Raw genomic sequence first — 20,177 nt, 5'->3', positions numbered from 1 at the left:
GTTTAATCCTTGGCGTTAGAAATGACCATTAATAGATGAGGTGACAACTATTTTAGGCTGACAAGGATGAATGATATGACATGGGGACTAAAATTAAAGTGACCAAATGTCGCTTTATTAGTAAGTAAAGCCTAGATACTCTAAAACGGAGACGTACCCGTATTGGATACGTATCGGATACCGATACTTTACGGATACTCGCGGATACGCACCCACGAAGTATCAAAATTAATTATTTAAATTATTTTAAAAAAATTTAACGGATACTTATACGATACTCCACAAATATACAAAGATACTTATAAGATACTTCAGAGATACGTATCCTAGAAAAAGATGAAGAGTAAAAATGTGAGACAATGTTGTAAAAATTCGGTAGCGATATATATGATTCAATTTTAGATATGCATAACTAGAATTTTTTCTCGATTAACCACTTAAAATTATTATACTTCTTGCGGATGAAAGTAACGAGAGAAATGTGATTCAGTTAATCAACATTAGATAAAATTTGTTGAGTTCTTTTAATCAATGTTTATTTTCTTCAAGTATTTTACATACATATATGTTTTAGTATAAAAATTTTGTTAACGTATCTTAACCGTATCGTATCCTAAATTTTGAAAAATCCGCGTATCCGCCTACCCGTATCGTACCTGCATCCGTATCCGTATCCGTATCCAGGCTTTATAATAATACCAAAGCAATCTCACATTTTTCCTTCAAAGCAAAACCCATTCCCGCTGTCACAAAACTCATTCATCTTCTGCCGAAAAACTCAAGCAACCATTGTGTACATCCCGAGTCAAGAAACATGTGACAACAAAGTGTAAAATCAGAGACTAAAGTGACTGTTTATCCATATAATTATTTCCCTCTATCAACTTTTACAAGCAAATAGGAGTATTAATTTTTAGATTAATTAAATAATTAATGTATATATTTTATAATATAGTTCAAATACATTTAAGAAAATAAATATTTGTTTATAATAGTTTTTCTTCTTTTTAAGTATGGTGTTGAAAAATTTACCACACCCACCACAACTCACACACAACTCAGTAAACGTCACACCAAGTCACCAACTAAAAATAAGAAAATGACAGACATATTACAACACAACGCTGTTCTGTTCTGTTCCCTTTAAAATTACTTAACCACCCCTGTCAAATCCAATTGTTCAAAAAACTCAACTTTCGTTGTGACAAAATTCATTGTATCGAATCGTATCAACGAAAATGTCGGTGAGTTTCATTCTCCTCTGCTATTCTCATTTCTTCTTAATTTCCTTCCGTCCACTTTCTTTCCGTTTCAGATCCTTAATGGGTTCTTGATTCTTCTCTTCTTTCTTGTTTACGCTGCATTGTGTTGTAACGTGTTCCCACTATGATGGAACAAGAATTGTGAAAAGATTTTTATATTTTTGTGTTGAATGGGAGCTTCAGAACTGTGATGGAGCTATATTTTGATTGATTTTAATCATTTTATAATACGATGTAGTTGTATATATTAATGCTCTTCTTGTTGAATCAATAAGTATTGCTTTTGAAAGTTTTTGTATGCAATTTTTTGCTAATGAGTTTTTTTGGATCTAATGGAAATTGAAGTTTTTGTTATGTGATATGATTGAATCACTTATTGATAGTACATTATTTGCATTTTTTTCTCTAGTTGAATTGGTTCTCATTGGGGATATTTTGTTATTTGGGTAATGTTGTTAATGAATGGTTTTAAATGTTAAGTCATTAAATTGCATTAGTTTGAATAGGAATTAGCTCATCAAGTGCATTTGTGGGAAAAAGGGCAAAATTTTTAACTTTGGTTGCATTTTTGTCAAATAGAGGCTATATCATAGTAGAATTTGAACAAATAGCTATTGTTTTGATATGCTATTTAGTACAAAGTGTTTTTGAATACCGGCTACTGTGGCACTATAGCCCTTTAGCATAGCTGTTGGGTTTCAAGTGTAAGTGGTTAGGTTCCACATCACCCGTGAATGGGTAAAATGTTGGATTTATAAGAGAGTTGACCTATTAACCTAATGCCTTAAGGTTTTGGGTGGAGATGTGGCGTCTCCCTCTCTTATAGTCCTAGAGCATTTGTCACGTTGTTTCTCCCGTGACCTCTAGACTCCCCAACAATAGCATAGTTTGAAAAAATCACTATTTAGACAACACTGATTGGAAAATTGAGGGTTTAAATTGTTATAAAAGAACATGTTATGTATATCACAAACTATAAAGTAGATTTTTTTTTTCTTAAGCTAAAAGGCATGCAAAAGAATTACAAAGTAGATTGTCATCCCACAAAGTTGTCTGATCAGACTCCAACAATCATCTGCAGCACCCTCAAACTAAAAAAATGTTTAAAGCATTGAAAGTTTGATTTTTATTCAATAGGTTATAATTCTGCTCTTTACCTTAAGTGCATCTCGTATTTCATATAGTAAAATCAAGTTGAATTTATGATGACAAATTCGCAAGCCATTGAATAAACTTTCCTCAAGTTGAATTGGTTCTCTCCAACCAGAACTCTATCATATTAATAGTCTCTGACTCTTGGAATAACCTTTCCTCTTGGCTTATTGACTATTGGTTCCCTTTAGTTTGTTTTCTGACATATTGATTCTGTGTTATGGGCTTTTATTTTTTATTGGATTTTCATAACATTTTGGTGGAAATTATAAAGTATATCTATTGTTTTCTGATGAACTGGTTCCTCTTGTCATTGCCATTGTTTGTTTGCCTATTTACTCACAAAATATCATCCAAGCAATACCTTAATTTAACATTTTGTGTCCAGGCATCAGTGGACCATACTGATCAAAGAGCTGAAGCCATTCCCTGCTCCACAGCTACACCAAATTGGACCGTTCATGTTTCAGATGTGAGTTTATTTTAGATAGTAGCATTGGTTTGCACTGTAATTGTACCATACCTGATTAGGAATCAATGATAGGTTTTCAGTGGGACAGCGATGGATTTTTGCATGCCATAAACAGTAGCAGGTTAACAACATTTGAATACCAGTGATAGATTACAATTAGTTAGGGAATTCAAATGGGAATTATGTAATGAAAGTAGAAGCAGTTAATGTACTGAAAATCCAAAATCATTTGATTTGGAAACTTGTTAATAAAACCCTCACAATTAATAAAGATTCTAATATATAGATTCATATTATAAAGGAACCGAAGATGATCGGAAAAGACTATTTCAGATTTGTTTTGTTTGGAAGATAAGTTGGCTGATTTTGCTATAATCTTGGTTACTTTTGGTTAACGTTGTTAACCAATTCTTATCTGTGCCCTAGTGTCCTGTGTTGGTATTTTAGCTGTACCAATTGTTTTTAATAGTTTACCATATTCCAGATATTTCTGATGCATTTTTGAGTTAATTCCATTTTCATTTCATACAGATAAGAACAGTTAAAGTGAGTAACATATCACTGATTACTTCCAAGCAAGACATTGAAGAATTCTTTTCATTCTCGGGTGATATTCAATATATTGAGATGCAAAGGTCAGATCACTTGCAATGTACTTATCTTTATAAATTTCTTTTAATTTTTATTATGTTAACTTTTATCCTTAATGTCCCCCTTTGGTTGTAATTCTGCAGGGAATCTGATCGCACTCAAGTTGCTTATGTTACCTTTAAGGATTCACAGGGAGCAGAGACAGCAGTTCTCTTGACGGTATGTACATATTCAAATAATCTCCGCATTTGAAATTTTACTGTACATTTCATAGTAATTGGATGTACTGCACCAATTTTTAAGTCATGTGCTTATTCTTCGATTTTTAATATAGGGTTCTAAGATAGGTGACTTATATGTTACCATCTCACCTGTGGAGCAGTACCAACTTCCCCCTGAAGCGCTTCCCTCAAGTCCTGTAAGTACCAAATTGCTACTTTATCCTATGTTATTTAGTGTATGCAATTGAGGTCATCATGCACCATAGTCTTATGCTAGTCCATTTCTATGTCGTTAAGTGAGTTAAAGAAGAACTCTTCTGCCGAACATATTGCATTATTTGCCCAAAATATCAGTTTCGTTGTCACATAGAATGCTTGATATATCTGACTCATTAAAATAATATTCTTGACTGACTCCTAGTTTCAGGTTTTGAACCATATGGCTAAACTATTGCAGAATCAAATATAGACTAACCAAATTAACTTTAGTGACCTAGGCTCCTAGCAGAATCAAATATTCCCATGTAAAACATTTTCATGTGAAATTCAATTAATAACTAGATGGCTACACTGTGGGTGTAGTTTATGGTATTAAAGTAAAATATATTGTAAACTTTGACCGGATAGATCTGAAAGAGACTTTTAGATCTTTAGTTAGATCTAGATGCAAAATCTCTGCATGCTTGTATAAAATTTTCCCCTCACTTTGCTGGAAATCGTAATTTCTTTACTATCAATTTATAATTATATGTAGCGTTTCTAATGTACAATGCTCTTCTCGCTAGACAAACCAAAGTGCCGATGCAGTTAAGAAGACCGAAGATGTAATAAGTACCATGCTTGCCAAGGGTTTCATTTTAGGAAAGGATGCAATCAACAAGACAAAATCCATTGATGAACGTCTTCAATTGACCTCTAATGCTTCTTCCGCAGTTGCTTCTATTGATAATAAAATTGGTTTAAGTGATAAACTTAGTATTGGAACAACCATTGTCAATGAAAAAGTCAAAGAGATGGATGAAAGGTATCAGCTTTCTGAAATGACAAAGTCTGCTATTGCTGTTGCTGAGCAAAAGGCAAGTAGTGCTGGATCCGCTATCATGAGCAATTCTTATGTCTTAACTGGAGCTTTATGGCTGTCGAGTGCGTTTAGCGTTGTTGCCAAGGCAGCTGAGGATGTCAGCACGATGACCATGGAGAAGGTTGAACAAGCTGAGGTGGAAAATAAGGAGATCATTTACAGTGAAAGAAAAGGGACGGTTGATGAATATGCTCAGATGAACTTTGAGGACTCTTTAAACGGCGGCCCTGCAGTAGTTCCTGTTAGTTCTGAAAATGACGGTAAAGCTAGTAATTTTCTAACTTGAACTGACTCACAATTCTTTAACATCCTTAAAAGCACAGCTGGATTGACCTTGATGGAATAGTTATTTTCATTTTTCAGTTGCTGCAAATTTGTTGTACAATGAAAAGTTTGTTGATTGTTATAGTGATGTAAAGGTTTTTCCTACAGATATGATTCATAAACATGATCATCATTCATATATACTCATTCTTTGTTATTTTCTATCATCATATACTTTTTTAGTCTTATCTTTACTCGGTTCTCCTTTTGTGTCATACCTTTGAAGGGGTTTTAATACAATTCAATTTTACAGAAAGTTGTGTTATCAAGAGAATGACAACAAGTGACATAAGTTTGTTTTCATTTTCTTGTGGTGAAAGAAAAATAGGTTACATGTAGCTCTGCTCTTGGCGTCTATATTTGTTTTCCCATAAACGCTTTGGGTTTTTCGATTTTGAGTTCTTAGCTACCTGCTAACATCTCTATCGATTGCGAGTTCTCTAGTTATCAGCTACCTTTGTTATAGTTTGAGACTATGCTTTTATTGAAGAAGTATAAAGTACTGATCATGTTTTAGATTAGTCATTATTTTTCATATATACATTGATTTCTTATTTGCAGATGTATAAGAAAACAGTAAGATTATTAAAACATCTGTACATTACGGAGAATCGTGTTTTGAGACTAGCTAATTAAGTAGCTGAATGTGTTTTGAGACTAGCTAATTAAGTTGTTGAATATGTTGAAGGGTGGCTACACAACGTAAAATAATGCAAATTGTAAAAGAATGCTGTATAAGTAGTAAAATCCTGTCTGTGTTGTAAAGAATTTCACTTATAATGACCCCCATTGGGCTTGTAATTGTTCCCCATTGACGTTGATGTTGTACATAGGACAACTCTTATTTTCATTCTAAAATATTTAAACTATTTTGAATATAAAAATAAAAAATAGAAATAGTTTGTCTTGTTAATTCATTTGGAAAGATTGCAACTAGGTGACGAAGACAGTGCCTCCATAAGAAAAGAGGAATTATGTATAATAATAATGCAATGTGAACTTTATATAACCCTGTAATATCTTTGTAGGTCATTTACAATTAGCAGCAAGATGAACCTATATAACCCTGTAATATCTTTTGGTTTTGTATGTATAACCCTGTGTGACCCTGTAATATCTATAATATGTGGATATTTTGTCTTCTATACTTAGAAGAATCAATATAGTTACATGGGATAAAGAATGGAATTTACTTCCCATGAGGCAGGTGAACAAATGAATGAAATTTATTCAGTATTAATGATACTTGATGAATCGACTTAAGATAACCATTTTTCTTCCAATGGGTAGAAAACTATCCTCACCAATCCATAACTGATGCACTCCTTCCAGCTAATTTGTAATCATAGATAGCGTAACAACCACTCCATGCTCTGTTGAAGTGAAGATATTATAAATTTCATATTAAAAACATCAATACTACCAATAGTAAGAGAAATCAAATGTTTTTTTTGGTTACAAGAGAAATCAAATGTTAATAAATAATTTATTTTACTCACATTATTGTGTTGGTCTTTTTTCAGAATAACTAATGAAATTATATGATTAAAAGTATAACTGAGTTGAGTTTTTTCTTTTCTTTTCTTTTGTGGTTGTACCTCGAAAGTACACTAACAGATTACAGTATCATACCTCCATGCATTCATGCAAATTCTCTTCCTTTGATCTAATGTGGATCTGCAAAATCACACGATTAATTATGAACATTAAAATCCTTTGATCTAATGAGGAAAAGTGAAACTTATAATATTCAAAGAAAGCATACACAACTGTATATATCATCAAGTGTTTAGCAAACTTTAGGGCAAATCAAGACCATACAAACATGATCCTTTTACTTCATTTTGATTAATTTTGATTACTTAAACTACATTGGTAAATCAAAATATCAAAGGACCAATAAAACTTAAACCCCTGAAGCATATGTGGCCCTTGCCTAAAGAATTTACAACTAAACATACCGTGTCATATAATGGTAACCAACATGATATGCTTGATGAATTTAAGATTCAAAGGCTTGTTTCTTGTACAACAAAAAAGGCTTAGTTCTGTATCGCAACAGTAATTACCCCTATGACTTTGTGGGATGCTTTCTGATTGAGCTCTAGACTGGCCAGGATTACTATTGCAGCAGCAATAGTTGAGGGCCAGTAACACAGCTGATCAGGACCTGACAGAGCCAGTAATGCAAGGCACGTGACCCTTTTCTCCACAACAGCATCAGCATTAGCAGCTTTAAGGTAGAAACTGCAAAATTTTACAAGGGGTTAATGGGCGAGTAAAACTTTGTTTCATTCATGAAAGATCTAAATACACTTTGTTAAGGCGTTACAAGTTTTTATTCATTGGTGCTATATATGTAAGATGCAATTATAATGGTATGTTTACTGAAACTGCAAAATTTTAGATGCTATAAGAATGTACAGAAAAACTTATACCACAAGAAATTGTAGATGGTTGGATGAAAACACTCGAACTCTAGCACCTCCTGCACCATCCATTCCATAGCCACCACTTCGCATCTACTGTACACACTTTTTTCTATGTAGAAATTTTTCTGGTTCACTCTATAATGCCAACAAAAGACTCCGTTACTATTAACTTAAAACGAAGAAAGGTAGTACATATATCATTATTGAAATCATGAGAACCTTGATTATCCATCATTAATTGACTTTATTGTTTTCTTAACTCAAACTTCAACTGAGCTAGTTAATATATTGTAAAATAAATTTATACCTATAAAAAGAAATTGAATATTTAAGAGTTCTTTAAATTTACACATATAATTATCGTATGAACTAAATTTTTTAGTTATCTGACAGTGCATAATTAATAAGTATAAAAATCTCAATCTGTAGTTTCACCAAAACAAAAATCTAAATTTGTAAAATATGAACCTGTTATATTGCTGGTTTTCTTCGATTCTTGTTGCCAATGTAAGACACGCTATTCCAACAATTTGAAGGTTTCTTTCTGCTTTGAAGTATCCCTTGCTCAGGAAACGGTCAAGTAGATTGATTGCAAGAAACATTGTCTCTGGTCGAAGCTGTTTTCGATAAGAGTGCTGCATATTCAAAGCAAATTTCAAAACTAAGCAATTTTAAATAAGTAAACTAGAAATTGAAACTCCAAAAATTCAATGTGAACATAGATGAGGATTATAGATAGCATAAAATAAAAATGGTAGCAATAAAAATTATTTGCTCATTCCTTTATGATAGTTTTGTCTCTTAATTAAAATAAGGATGAGAAGAAGACAATCATGTAATGTAACAATAAAACAACCAAATTAAATTTTAAAATTTATTTTTATGCGCGTGTAAAAAAGTTTTACAGTATCGTTATATACAAATTAAATTCTTAAATTTTTAGATCATTGTTGTATAAGTTGTTTTGCTAGCCTATGGTTACAGGCATGCCAAAATGTTAATATTATAATAATTTCTATAATCTTATAGATATTTTATTTAAAGCTGGTACAATTTTTAAAAAGAAATTTACACTACATTTACAACTTGCAAGTAAAAGGTAAAATCTCTCGTTGGAAAACCTGAAGTAACTAACCGCATGCACGAGTAAAAAGAAAAGTGCACATATTCCATGTACTAAAATGTGAATTTAACCCACACACTTCATTTTATTTCACATTTGATAAATATTTGATTGATCACATTTCTCACTCTCGTTCTTGTTCTTATTTTCTAACCTTCAAAAGCGTGTCTCACAAGACAAGTGGAAGCTACTAAGTACTAACTGATTCTCCAACAATCTTTATCTCATCACACTCTTCAAGCGTGCTCTCTCACATGCAACACTACTTAATAACGAACTACTAGCTTTTAATTAAGTAATAACAAATAAATAAAAATAACTACTACATTCAAACGCAAAGCCTAACTCTGTTTCAATTCTCCATTTCCAACCATGTCACTGTTTCAATTTCTTAATTAACAAAACCATATCAAAGCAATTAAACAATGATTAAGCATAATAATACATACTTTTATAACAATTAACTAATTAATTAATTAATCATAATAATAAATTATAGCTTAATTGAATGTAGTTATAGAGTAAACTACCTCAACAATCCAATGAACCATTCGTGAACGTTGCTGAAATACTTCCGCAAAATCCGTTGCAGAGAAATATCTTTCTCCATAATTCCACATGAAAGCTTGCCTTCGTTCTCTCTTTCTCAGCATCTGGTAACTCTCTTCATCATCAATATCTTCAAACCTCGAAAACTAAAACAAAAATAAAATAAATAAAAGTTAAACTAGAATAATTAGCATATTATTAACATTTTGAACTAAGAAATTGATGAAACAAAACGTACATTGTTATGAAGAGAAAAATCTTCTACAACAATTGAAGTAGCTTTAACCGGAGAACCTAGCTTTGCGAATTCGTCGCGGTATCGAAGAAGCAACGAATAAGTATGAGAAGGAGTTTCACCAACGGATCCTTGTGAAAACTCGCTACCAGAATCAATGAACTGCGACGGAGAATAATCTGAACCTTCACTGAAAATATCCGAGTGAAGATCAGAGAATGTAGTTCCCTGACTTGAACAATACTCCTCCGATTCATCATCGTCGTAGTAAGAGAATTGCAGTTTCTCAGAACAAGCTAGATCGGAATCGTAACCTGAATTATCCGAATAATTCTTCATAATCGATTGCGCGATAACGCAATTCTCATCAGCATTACGATTTCTCGAAATTTGAGAAAATTCAGATTCCGATGCTCTGTTAACGGAAACAACATCGTTTCGTGTTATCTCCGACGAGATATTCAAATTCAAATTCAAATTCGAATTTCCGTTACTCGATTTTGAATTCTCAGCAAAAGTAAGTTCCGATTTCGTACAAACTTCAGAAACTTCATCGTTCTCTTTTCCATTTTCAAACTTCAAAATCAAGTTTCTACGAACTCCAGAACTAGAATCCACACACGAAGTCTCCGAAACTTCAACTTCATTCTCATTCCTCTTCTCAAATCTACGAACACATTCAACACCACTCGAAATTTCACTTCTCGAGTTCGTTCTTCCTTTAACAGCAGAGATTCTACTCGAATCACACGAAACTTCACCTCCGGCGAAATCCGAACCAGAACTCGAATCAACTGAACCAACAGAAAAACCGCGATTCTCACGAGAAGCTTTGAATCTCGGAGAAACAAGTAGCACCGGTGAGATCTGACGTCGTTTCCGGCGAGGAATCTTCGACCGGAGCTTCTTGCTGATGACGTGTAACGGTGAAGGTTCGTGTTGAAGCTTGCGTTTGGAATTTCTAGATTTGATTATTATCATTGTGAAGTGAGAAAATGCAGTGAAAATTGAATTTGGTTTGTTGGAGTTAAGTTTAGTTGAGATGAGTGAAGGAAAGAGTGTTCGAAGGGATGGTTATGAAATTGAAGGAAAAACGAGGGAGGAGGGTTTTTATATGAGGTGGACCCACGTAGTGCATTTTCCGTGCCCCACGTCCATCACAACATACATCATGACGAAAGTTAACTGTAATAAAGTGTTTTGATATTTTTAATTTTTTGAAAAGTGCATTTGATATATATATATATATATATATATATATATATATACAAATTATATAATGCAGTAGCGGTAATAATAATATTTATCAATTTTTTTTAACATAATATCTTTTTTATATAAAAAAAAAAGTTTTTGTTAGTTGGACTCTAGACTCATCATTGTCGGAACATATCTCGATGTTTAACAAATGTTTATAAATGTATTTAATAGAGGTTTTTTCTACATTACACTTTCTTATTTAGAAGGTATTTACACCTTCAAGATATCAACCAATCAAAATGTAATATACAAATGCAACATTAAATCTCAAATAAATGAGTCAATTTTTCTATAAAAAAAATCAATTTTAATAAGGTAACTTTTAATTTTTATTTAATTATATTTAGGTATAAATCATAATTAATTTACACTATAGGGTTTGTAACAATTAAAATTTCACATCACATTCAACCCATCATGACTGTGTTTGGTAACACGAATAAGCTAGCTTATGACTTGTTGGACTAGCTTATAAGCTCGTTTTGATATAATAAGATGTGTTTGGTAAAAAGTTTTTTTCACTAGCATAAATGTTTTTTAGAAACTATTTCAAGTAGCTTTTGAGCTTATAGCTGGTAGTTTTTTTTTTTTTATAATTTCTTCCAATTTTAACCATATTAATTTAATTTAATTATTTTTTAATAAAACAACATGTTCATGGCTTAAAAATAACGGCCAAGTTCATAGCTTATTTTTTAATAAAACAACTGTCACGTTTTCTCCTTTAAAAAAAAAACTGTCATGCTTTATTTTATTTTTTAATGAATGCTTTATATATATTTCTTAAAAGAAATGCTTTATATTTAACTATAACTAGTCTACGGTACGTTGTAAAATTTTATATATTCTTGCTTGCATTTTTTTCCACCTTCCTCTTATTGTTGGGATTAATAAAAGTAGAGATCAATGAGCTTTTGCCCTCTTTTGTACAAAAAAAAAAAAAAAAATCAGAGATCAAAATTGTCGGTGAAATTTTATTGGAGACTAAAACCAAAAGTTTGAATATTTATAGGGATCCAAAACATAGTTAACCATAAATTAAAATATTAAAAAACAAATACATTAGAAAAATGTCTATATATATATAAACATGTCCTTTTATGTCATTTTTTACTTATCAGCCACTTCATCAACTAATTTTACCAAACACTTCAATTTTAATAAACCATCTTTTCAGCTATAAACAAGAGAGGGTAATCTAGGCCTCACCATTTATAGATCAATCAATAAAGGTGTGTTCACATCGACGATGAAAGTTTAATCTACGACCTTACGCGTGAGTTAACTCTAATATAAATATTTTTTTCCCAAATGTTACGACTGTAACTAAAAACAAAATCAACAAAACAATGTTTGTTATGTATTTGTAAAATGTGATGAAGAAATATTCTTCTGCTACTAATCGTGAGTTTTTAGTTCAAGTTAGTTGCAATAATAAAAGTAGTTAAAACAATGTGTTAGTTTGTTGTCTACTTTGTTAGAAATTAGTAAGTCTTGGTTTATTAATTGTATAGCAACTAACTCACATATGATGTTGTATATAAACTTGTAACCTCACAATTTTCATTGCTAATAAGAAAGTAAGTCTGCAAAATATTTGAGAGTGTTTGGTTCCTTGTGCTCCAGGCATGTTCATGATGCAAAGAGAAAGAAGTTGGGTGATAGAAGTGAACCTATGATATTGGTAGGTTACCAATTACCATGAGACATGTGTTTATAGATTGTATAATCCTATGAATCACTCTATAACAGTCAGCAGGGATGCTATAGTTTGTGAATCAAAATCTTGGGATTGGAACAAGAAAGAAGAGTGCTCAAAACCAGTCATGCTAATGATTTTTGAAAACAAGCTGAGCAAACTGATGAGATTCGTGAAAAACCTTCCATAGCTGATCAAGGTGGCATAAACTCTCAAACATCTAGAAGAATAGCTGAGCACGAAGTTATACTTGATAATGAAGTAAATGATGAAGCGGACTTTGGGCGTTTTGCATTTTTAGCTTATTTTGAACCTATTAAGGTACCGTTTGGCCTGACTTTTTTTCAGCTTTTTCTACGTTTTTAAGGAGAAGTTAGGCCAAACATAATATCAATAAAGTACCTTCGAAAAAAAGTACTTTTTTTAGAATGCATAAAATTGAATGGAATGAGCTTTAACCAAAAGTTGTTGAATGCTACTTCAAAAAACTATTTCTCCCCAATTTATTTCACAAGCACCTCTCTTCAACTCCCGCCGGCAACCTTTTGTTTTATTTTTTCAATATGTTTTTTTCTTCCATTTTATTTATTATTTTTTTTAAATTTTTTATTGAGGTTCCATTTAAGTTTATTATCTATTTTTTAAGGAATTTTATTATCTTTTTATCACTTATATATTAATTTCAATATCTTTTGATCATCACAACCTCGCAAATATTTGTATTCACGCTGTCAATGAATGACACCGAATATTTTTATTCTCTTTCTTCAACCACGGAAATACACACACACGTTAGCGTTTAGAGTAATACTTTATGTTCCTCTTTCTGTTTTTTTTGTTATGCTAATGCGTATAATTTTTGTTAGTATTGTGTAATGCGTATAATTATTTTTATAAAATTTTGATTTTAATTAAAAGTACAAGTGTAGTTGCCTAAAAAAATTATACTTATATATAATTTACACATTTGTATTGTAACAAACTATGCATATCTTTTTTTTATTAAAAAAACTAAACATATCTTTTTCAATGACACCAGCAATGTAACAAATATAATATTATATAATATAAATTCTTATCTTTTTGACCAACACTAAAAATATGGTATTCTTATAACAAAATTTGTTATAACAAAATAGAGTATAATTGGAAAAGATATTGTACAAATTTGTATTCATGTTACACAAAATAAACGTCATTGAGTAAATATAGTATTGGGTAAAAATATATCTGACATTTTTTTATTTATTATGTTAATTCATAATGAATTCAAAGTTTTTTTATTTATAGACAATGCATAAATATATGCAAGGTCCCGGGTTCGAACCCAAACACCACCAAAAAATAATAAATTCAAAGTTTTGTACAATATTTTGTCAAACAGCTTTTAACTCAAAAATAACTTTAGAACTAAAAAAAAATAAAGTAACCAAACAGCTTTAGCCTTTTTCTTAAAGAGCTTTATTTTAACTTTGTTTTAAAGTAGCTTTTAGATCGAAAAAAAGTCTGGCCAAACGGTACCTAAGTATGAAATATGATTTTCTGATAAGTTTGGAAAAATACTATGATTGAAGAATTAGAAGCAATTAACAGAAACAATACATGCGAGCTCATCAAATTTCCAGCAAATAAGAAAGTTATAGATGTAAAATTTGTTTTCAAATTGAAGTTGAAACCAAATGGAGAAATATCTAAGCATAAAGAAAGGTTAGTTGCTAGAGGTTTTATGTAGAAAGTTGAACTTGATTACTCAAAAGTATATGCACTTGTTGCAAGACTTGAAACAATCATATTGATAGTAGCAATAGCTCGTAGAAGAAAATAGCCCATATACCATTTGGATGTAAAATTAGAATTCCTGAATGGTCTACTTGATGAAGTGGTGTATGTCACACAACCTCCAGAATTCAAAGTTAAAGGAAATGAAGATATGATATTCAGAGTGCACAAAGTTTTCTTCGGATTGAAGCAAGTTCAAAGAGCCTGAAAAAAATGATTGACAACTTTATAGTTGAACAAGAATTTTTCAAATGCAAGTTTGAATATGGTGTGTCTGAAAAGAAAAAAAAAATGTAATGATATGGTGCTTATCTGTCTATATGTTGATTATCTAGTGGTCACTAGAAGCAATTTACCTGAGATAGAATAATTCAAAAGACAGATGATGAAAGAGTTTGATATGCAACATATATTTTAAAGACATTCAACATGATGATGGACAATCCTACTTCTACTCCATCTTAATTGAATCCGAAACTTGTAACTAATGAAGATAAATGTACAAATGTTTATAAATGTACTTATAAATCAATCAACAAAGATTTGTTCACTTTGACAACGAAAGTTAAATTCACAACCATGCGTGTAAGTCAACTCCTTACAAACTGAATATATAATACAAGCGTTCTTTTTCCCAAGTGTTACGACTCTAACTAAAAACAAATCAACAAAACAATGTTTGTGATTTATCTGTAAAATGTGATGAAGAAATATTCTTCTTAGCTACTAATTGTTAGTTTTTAATTCAGGTTAGTTGCAATAATAAAAGTAGTTAATATAGTTTGTTAGCTACTTTGAGGAAATTAGTTAGTTTTGGTTGATTCCTTGTATAGCAATTAACTCACATATGATTTTGTATATGAACTTGTAACATCACAATTTTCATTGCTAATGAAAATTCATAGTTACAATCACATAGAACTCTCTTTCTTCTTTCTCAATTCTCATTAATTCTCTCTAAAATCTGATAGCTTGCAAATCAAGCTTTTTCTGCTACGCTAACACTAATTATATATCAATTCGACCCATCTTATGTATCTCAGAGTTAGGGGAAAGTTTAAAGTCTCCAAAAAAAATTATGGATGGAATACTTGCATATGACTTGGCCACAAAATTTTCATCAGACAACAAGATTTGAACTCAATTAATTACGAAAAGTGGTGATTTTCTACGTTTGTTTTCCCTAAAGCCTAATTGTTTATGGAGGTTGTTAATTAATTCAATGGGAGAAACATTATCATGATGCTTTTTCTCTTTTTACTGATATGAATTTTTCTAAGGGACCAGTATGATTTTGTGTTGCTGATCTCAAATTATGAAATGTTATGCAATCATTTGCGTCACCTTGAATTTGGGTTCTGAGGTGGAGCAATGCTATTATTTAAGCAAACACACAAGAAAAAAAAAATCGATTATTTTTATTAAAATATAATGTGCGTACACTTTGTGTCACAAAATAATTTGGATATGTGGTTTTGATCACACAAGAATTATTCTTTGAGGATTTGTGATTTTTTTTAAGATGTCTGTGATCAAATTTTCGAATGTATCCGTTAAATTTATTATATACGATAATTCAAAATTTGAAGACACTCTATGATACATATTTTCTAACACATTTCGTTTTATTTTTAGAAGTTGTGTTGTTAGTATTATTCATAATTATTTTAACTATTATAATTTTTGTTTATTGTTATGATGGGAGATATCCATGGGTTTGTATTTTCTACCACAATCTACTATAAATGTGTCAAGTGGTTAAAGTGGGACAAACATAATTGTAGGAAATCATATAGGTATGAAATTTCGCAATCGGAGTACCTTTAAATTCAGCAATTGGTGGAAACCAAGGTTGAAAATTGTTGACCAATCTTGATCAGAAGGAAATCTATTCATTGAGGATTTAATATTAGTTGTGAGAAATCCACTGAAAGTGAAAGATTTCCTTTTTGAGGCTTGAGAGAAATTGCATCCTAACCAGCTATTAGGGTAGAATTAAGTTAGGTTTTGCAAGGCTTAAGTATGATTTGTTAAAAAAATTTAAAGTCTAGTCTGCGGTCTGTCAGAGTTTGACCTTATGAAAGTCTGATACGATATGCTACCTTGTTTAAAAGCTTATATGTTATGAACATCTTTACATAAACAATGTGATCTAAGTTTAAATAGACCAGCAAACTAATAGATCAATTAGATTAAACTCTCTTTTGATAATCAACATGAGGTTTTAGAGAATTTGACTATATATTGTATCATATTTTATTTCTAGTTTATAATAATAAAATTATATATGAAAAAACTAATATATACTAATAAGTTTAAATTATTGAAAAAGTTAACAAATTTATATTTTAACTCAACAAAATATAATATAATAATGAATAATATTATTCATATTTACTTAAATATGCCGATCTAATATATTTAAGAGGCTTTTTCAATGACCTGTAGTTTGGTCTTTTAAACTAAATAGGCTTCAATAAAAGCCTAGGCCTTCTCTATTTAAACTAAATAGGCTTCAATAAGTCTGACCTGATCTAGTTGTTATATTTATTTTTTTATTATTATCTTCTCACTTAGCTGATATATTTAAGATATAATTGAATCGATTAATTCACATGGAAATATATAATTGATCCTTCGAGACCTAACATCTTTTACCTTAGAGGTTATTGACAGAAAGATAATAGCAAACATCATTGAAAACCAACTTCTCCAAGAGCAATCTATCTCCAAACACTTCAATGATCAAATAAAAAAAATGTTTTCTCTTAAAAAAAAAGAAGATGTGAATGTGATGTTTTTAGATTAGGAAAATGTATATTTGGGTGGAGGCCATGAACTAGCCTTACACTCAATCAATTAGAGTTTTAAGACCCAAAACTCTAGATTAGACAATTGTCTCATTGGATAATTGTAAACAACCGATATGTTTCTGATCAAGTTAAGGGGTATTGTATACCTCTACATTGTATCGTTAGTAGGGATGAAAATTGGCCAAGTCGGCCTACAACCCTGTAATTTTAGCGAATTGTTACACCGTGAAATCAATCATTGAATTATTCAATAAAAACGATCATTGAATTATTCATTAAAAATCAAGTTGATCCGATCTTTTACTCGGTTTTTTTTTTTATGAATTTATGGTGGGTATCAAATGTAATTTTATTGAATTCGATATACACCAGCAAAAAAGATCATATAAAATAGAGGAAATGACTTTGACCTCAAGAACTTGTAAGAGACTGTTGCTTCTGTTAACCCGAAATGGTATGTTTGATTACTAATGTATTGGATCCATCCCTCAATCTAGGTTATTACATGTCTGAGCTTTCAATTCTCTAATGCACCAGATTTGTCGAGATCCACAAGTCTCAAGGAGTTAGATCTGCCTCCACTCATGATCTCTTTTGTTTTTATTTATTATATTTTTCCTTTTGTTTAAAAAAAAAAATATTGAAGACCATTTACTGCAAGAGGTTATTTAGCCTTGTCTCATAACATTAAACACTTGTATTGGTGTTTGCATGCACTTATTTACATTTTGACATATATATACAACTAGATCGCCGACCCGTAATATAAAAGAATAAAGTATATAAGATAAAATAGTTGATGTTAAGTTGTATAATTCGATTAAATTAAGTACAGAGAGCTGATTGATAATATGTCTTTAAATGAATACCGTCCACAAAGCAATGAGGAAGATCATGTCTTAAAAGAAAGGTATGATGGAACTCGACGCTCATGAGGTTTTACTTGGAAGTAAGAAACTTCTCTACATCCAACTAGAAATTGTTGCTAAGAGGTTAAAAGCAAGGGATATGGCACAACTTTCATCAATTGGTACAATTTGTGATTTCTGTAAACAAGCTCATGAAAGCGGTGCATGCCTCCGTACAAGTTTGGGGTTGTCTAAGGAACAAGTCAAGTACACAAGGTCATTCACCATAATACAATGAAGAACAAGATAAGCCACAAGATAATCTCCCCACTCAAGGTAACACACACAAACAACCAAGAATGAATCTGGAAGTATTTAGTATCTTTGATGGCATGTGTTAGAACTTTATATTATTTAGTATGTTTATTGTATTTTGTTTGACAAACTCATGTTTCTTATTGATGCATCATAAATTTGATGATATGTGTTAGAAAATAAAATATTTGACTTAAGATAACCGACCTTTATATTACTAAGTTAATAGTTCAATAGGTTTTATATATTTTTTTTTTTGTAACATTTTATAATGTCAAGCTTTTTTTTTTTTTTTTGAGAGCTATAATGTCAAGCTATTATTATCATATTGGAAACCCTAACCGTTATTTTCTATTAACAAGACTCACATGAGTTTGAGTGTTAGAAAGAATGCAAATATGACGACGGTTACTGCTCTTGAATTGCCCGTTTGGGAATTTGATGGACCATTGATTAACATGTTACTGCTCATAACTTACGTTTATGTTATGGTTCCCCTTATTTATTTGTTGTTTTGCCACACGTAAATTTTAACTCTCCAAAATGGAAATTGCAAAAAAATATTTTGCTGTTACTATGTGTTTCTTGTTTTTGTCTCTAATTGTGGCTGATATTAGCCTTCATAACAACATCAAAACATCTATTCAATCTCTACCACTTAACAAAAATTTATATTTTGGCATGCTACCAAAAAATATGCCTGTTCCATATTCTAGACCATCCAGAAGACACAATTCTTACCCATTAATTTTTGGTTTTCCACCATTTGAACCGAGTACTGTATTTGGTTCTCCACTTTCACCAAATCCTTCTCAAAAATATTGATTTAATCTTCGCATGTTATCAAAATATTTGTCTGTTCCAGTGTTTGGACAAAGTATTCTCACACAAATTTAAATTTTCGAATGGATTCAAAAAGTGCTCTTATTCTGCCATCAAGAGGACCAAGTAGAAGAACATATATATGATTCTCCATGCTGATGATCTGATGATAGTTTTTCAATTTTTTAAGTTCCAAACATTCACCTGACCGGTTGGTGAAGCCGTCGCCGATAAATTCGTCGTTGTACCAAATCATTGCACCAAAAAAAATATTCTAAAGATTTATTTTGATTCACTCATAATTCTAAAGATACCAAAAATATTCTAGTATTGTTTTGTTTCATGTGTAGTGAAGATTCAAGTATCTTGCTTTTTGATTCAAACATCGATAGAACTGATAAGGCCATCCGAAATCCAACCGGTTAGCAAAAGAAAAGGTGAACGAAGCAGATACTATCTTAATTCAAAATTTCTCATCCCAAAAATATTTTTGAATAATTTTTTCAAGAAAAATTTATAATATTTTAAGAATCTCTCTCAAAAAAAATTAAATTTTTTTAACAAAACATAAATTTAATATGAATTTTTATATTTTTTACGGTTAAAAATTCATATTTATGTTTGTTTAAAAAATTCTAAATTTTTTTGAAAAATATTTTTACAATATTCTACACATTTCTGCACAATTTCATTAAAAAAAAAAATACTAAAATTAACTTAAAAATAGGGACCAAAAGTAGTGATTGAAAATTTTATATGGACTAAAAGTTGAAGGAAGATTTTAGAGGGACTAAAACGAAATGTTAGTATATTTATAGAGACCAAAAACATATTTAACCTTTTTCTTAATAATATATATGAGCATTTGGCAACAAATTAGAGGTGAGTACCAACCTAATTGGGAGCCATTCTTTTTGATATCATTTGCTTTTGCCTTATTAAAATATATATATATATATATATATATATTAAAGATTTTAAAATTAATTAATCAATTAGTGATAAATAATTGTCCTATGTATGAATTATACTTTTCAACGACATTCTTTAGATTTTAAATAAAAGTGTGTAAGATTTATTATTCCCCCACAAGAACACATAATTGTCTAATAATGACATACAATTTTCCCGCGTATTATTTTTATAATAAATTGTAGTATTCTGATTTTTATTTGGAGATACAAGTTGGTCGATCTAGA

General features: G+C 30.7%; 2 protein-coding genes across 2 annotated transcripts; one reads left to right on the top strand and one right to left on the bottom strand.

Moving 5' to 3' along the window:
• Nucleotides 1-1,096: 1,096 nt before the first annotated feature.
• On the top strand, nucleotides 1,097-5,273 carry LOC25482576 (binding partner of ACD11 1). Its single transcript, XM_013611162.3, has 6 exons — nucleotides 1,097-1,244; nucleotides 2,803-2,886; nucleotides 3,418-3,521; nucleotides 3,621-3,696; nucleotides 3,812-3,895; nucleotides 4,484-5,273. Exons 1-6 carry the CDS (start codon nucleotides 1,239-1,241, stop codon nucleotides 5,063-5,065), a joined length of 936 nt encoding a protein of 311 aa, XP_013466616.1. The 5' UTR covers nucleotides 1,097-1,238; the 3' UTR covers nucleotides 5,066-5,273.
• An 807-nt stretch (nucleotides 5,274-6,080) lies between these two features.
• On the bottom strand, nucleotides 6,081-10,542 carry LOC25482575 (cyclin-SDS). The gene is made up of 7 exons (XM_013611161.3): nucleotides 9,446-10,542; nucleotides 9,189-9,353; nucleotides 8,004-8,170; nucleotides 7,542-7,670; nucleotides 7,173-7,350; nucleotides 6,736-6,780; nucleotides 6,081-6,476 (listed from the first exon to the last, which is right to left on the bottom strand). The coding sequence occupies exons 1-7, from the start codon at nucleotides 10,421-10,423 to the stop codon at nucleotides 6,447-6,449; spliced, it is 1,692 nt and encodes a 563-aa protein (XP_013466615.2). The 5' UTR covers nucleotides 10,424-10,542; the 3' UTR covers nucleotides 6,081-6,446.
• Nucleotides 10,543-20,177: the final 9,635 nt, after the last annotated feature.

This window comes from Medicago truncatula, chromosome 1 (assembly GCF_003473485.1).
Source record: "Medicago truncatula cultivar Jemalong A17 chromosome 1, MtrunA17r5.0-ANR, whole genome shotgun sequence".
NCBI lineage: Eukaryota > Viridiplantae > Streptophyta > Magnoliopsida > Fabales > Fabaceae > Medicago > Medicago truncatula.
The sequence above is the reverse complement of the archived record's forward strand: the minus strand, read 5'-3'. Positions and strand labels throughout refer to the sequence as shown.

Coding starts and splice junctions, on each gene's coding strand:
- LOC25482576 (XM_013611162.3), top strand. Junction 2,887..3,417: donor GGACCGTTCATGTTTCAGAT/GTGAGTTTATTT, acceptor CATTTCATACAG/ATAAGAACAGTTAAAGTGAG. Junction 3,522..3,620: donor CAATATATTGAGATGCAAAG/GTCAGATCACTT, acceptor GTAATTCTGCAG/GGAATCTGATCGCACTCAAG.
- LOC25482575 (XM_013611161.3), bottom strand. CDS start 10,423: ATGATAATAATCAAATCTAGAAATTCCAAACGCAAGCTTCAACACGAA. Junction 9,354..9,445: donor ATTTTTCTCTTCATAACAAT/GTACGTTTTGTT, acceptor TTTTTGTTTTAG/TTTTCGAGGTTTGAAGATAT. Junction 7,351..7,541: donor ACCATCTACAATTTCTTGTG/GTATAAGTTTTT, acceptor AAAATTTTGCAG/TTTCTACCTTAAAGCTGCTA.